The sequence below is a fragment of the Rattus norvegicus genome, chromosome 15 (assembly GCF_036323735.1).
Source record: "Rattus norvegicus strain BN/NHsdMcwi chromosome 15, GRCr8, whole genome shotgun sequence".
In the NCBI taxonomy this organism is placed as follows: Eukaryota; Metazoa; Chordata; class Mammalia; order Rodentia; family Muridae; genus Rattus; species Rattus norvegicus.
In genome coordinates this window covers 29,149,986-29,152,899 of record NC_086033.1, presented here as the reverse complement: position 1 = coordinate 29,152,899, position 2,914 = coordinate 29,149,986, and the positions used below count along the sequence as shown (strand labels likewise).

Here is a 2,914-nt window from a genome sequence, read left to right as displayed (position 1 = left end):
TATTTATGCATACATACATGCACAGGCCTCTACTTACATATGCATATGTATGGAGCAAAAGCCCCCATGAGCAAGCTCCACAGAGTAAATGCCAGTACAGAAAAAAAGTCACTCATTCTGGATGAAAAATGAGCTTTAACCTTTATTGCTTAGAGAAAGAAAAACTTAGAGAAAGAAAAGCCCTGTCCTTGTCAGCAAGAAGAAAACTGCTGTTAAAGAAGAAAACTGCCTCATGGTTAGAAGAAGCCTGTCTTCTTTCTCTGCTCTCTTTGCTTGGTCTCTTCTCTCTTCTCTCTGCTCTCTCTGCTCTCTCTGCTCTCTCTTCTCTCTGCTCTCTCTGCTCTCTCTGTTCTCTCTGCTCTCTCTGCCCACTCTGCTCTCTCTGCTCTCTGTGCCCACCCTGCTCTCTCTGCTCTCTGCTCACTATGTTTCAAACATCTTCAATGGTATTTATCTGTCAGGAGCAATCTAAGGAAGACTAACACATACAAGTGACCTTCTGGAGACAACATATCATATTACACGACTGCAATGGATAATTCTGAACTGCAAGGCTTTCAGAAATCTCATCTCAGGATTGAGTCTTATTGCTGATAAGCTTTTCAGTCATTATTAGATCAATATAACAATTCCTGAGCATTAGCCCACCTTATTGGGGAGATTTTCTGCAGATCAACTAGGACGTGCTTTTTTTGTAGCAATGATATGTAGACAAATTGATGATTCCATAATTCCTAATAATTATTCCATAAAATTCCTAAATTTATACAAACAATGTTAAGCCCTCTGTAATATAAAAGCTGTAATTGGGGCTCTGTAAACTTTTATTATGTAAGTAAATTGAATTTTTCTTTCCTGTCTGATGTCATTTGTCTATTGTAGATACAACTTCATCCTTGTGAGGACCTCCTGAATTTTTTGAAGGTAGATGTGGATATGAGAGGCAAAGCTAGAGGAAGTAAAAGAGCTGAGTGGTCAGAGAGTGGTCACCACTTCTCTGGACCTTAGACAAATTAAGGTAAAACAAACGTCTATGTGATTTCTATCCCAGAAGCCAAAGTCAAGGTCTCCTGACCCTGGGTTGTAACATCCACACATTAACATCATTGACAATAGAGTAGGTAGACGGGGCCTTTATAACTTACAGTTAGTACAAACCAACCACACAGAGAACTAGTTGTACAACTACTCAGAAGAGTAATTCATCTAAACTGGTTAAAGCCATGGAAAACTCCAGCTGTTTCTGAGGAACAAGGGGAGAGTAGAGAAAAGGAAGCTGTGACTTTAGCTTGGGCAGTCTCCGGACTGAATGAGTCTAATCCTTACACCCACTGTTCCTACAAATGACAACTCCTGTGCATCTGTGCCAGGCTCAGCCTGCAGCAGGGCTTTGCTGGAGCCTCAGCTTCAGGTTTGTGTCTGGGCTGCAGGTGTGTGGAGAGCACTGTGCATCTGCTGCACAGAAGTAGGTGGCTGAGTCTCCAGGCTGAGAGTCTTCGATGTGCAAGGAGAGCTGTTTCTCACTTTTCCTGAGGAAGACTGTGAATCGTCCATCTTCCTTTTTATTGAACACTGAACTTATAGCTATCAGGACTACAGGGCCTTCCCCAGGGAACTGCTGATACCATGTGAAGTAGTCAAAAGCACTCCTCTCATAACTGCAGTTCAGAACTGTGGGTCTTCCTTCCCAGACTGTCAGAGATTGGGGACTTTGTTTCACCTGTTGCTGGTCACGTCTCTCCTGCTGGCCACTCACCCCTGTGTAGAGAAATGACAACTGTTGTTAGCTTCCCAGGAATGTACTTCCTGCTTATGATATCATGACTTCCTGGTGCCCCAATTCTTTTGTGCCTCCACATTAATCCCATATCCTTGGGTTTCTCCTCCATGACTCACCAGCCAGGTGAAGGCCTAGGAGTAAAAACGATGCTGTCAGGATCTTGTCCATTCCTCCTAGACTGAAGCTTGTGCGGAACTCAGGTGGCCTTTTTTCTCCCCACAGAGCACTGTCTCTAACTTCACAGGCGCCTCAGTTCTTTCAGCAGGCTCCACCCTTCACAGCACACTAGTCTAAGGCTATTTCTGACAAAGGAAGCACTTCCTGTTCTGCTCAAATTGAGTTTTGCTGTAAGCAGAGTCCTGAGACTCAGAAACCCTGACATTGTAATTCTGCCATCATATGTTGTTAGTAAAATTTGTGTTGATAAAGTCACCAAGTATAGCAGTGTGGATTTTCTGAAAATAAGAAGGAAAGAAAGAAAGGAAGGAAGAAAGAAAGAAAGAAAGAAACAAAGACACAAAGAAACAAAGAAAGAAAGGGAAGACCAATGATCCAGCTAATGTAATACTATTTATGTACATTTATCTAGGGAACTGAGGTCATCATGAAAGACAGATACCTGTGTCTGTATGTTATTATAGCACCATTCACCATTGCCAAGATAAGTATGTATCCTAGTCAGACAATGAATGAATAAATCACTATATCTGAAGCAAGAGAGTAATATGCAGCCACAAGGAAATATGAACTTCTTGCCATCTGTAGAAAAATTAATGTTATTGAAGGACATGATGTCAAGCAAAATAAAACAGATGTGTAGAGATACACATACATATGCATTCTCTGGTGTAAAAACAAAAAAAATGAAAGAAGGGGAAAAGGAAAGTAAAGATGATCTGAAAATAGAAATTAGATAAATGAGTAGAAGAGGGGATTTAGAGGGGGAAAGGAGAGGACAGCAAAAGGGGAAGGCAAGGAGATGGGAATCACTACAAATGCATATATTAAAATGTTACTGCAAACCTACTAACTTGTACAATTAATGTGTGCTAGTAGTTACGATATTTATGATTAAGAATGGATGAATTTTTCTTTATTCTAAAAGTTTATACACAACCATACATAAAACGACAA

The 2,914-nt window shown here is 40.8% G+C and overlaps 1 gene segment (V, D, J or C); it reads right to left on the bottom strand.

Moving 5' to 3' along the window:
* Positions 1 to 241: 241 nt before the first annotated feature.
* Positions 242 to 2,024, bottom strand: Trav14d-3-dv8l1 (T cell receptor alpha variable 14D-3-DV8 like 1). The segment is given in 2 exon segments: positions 242 to 1,758; positions 1,897 to 2,024. Coding segments are annotated over 2 exon segments (438 nt in total).
* Positions 2,025 to 2,914: the final 890 nt, after the last annotated feature.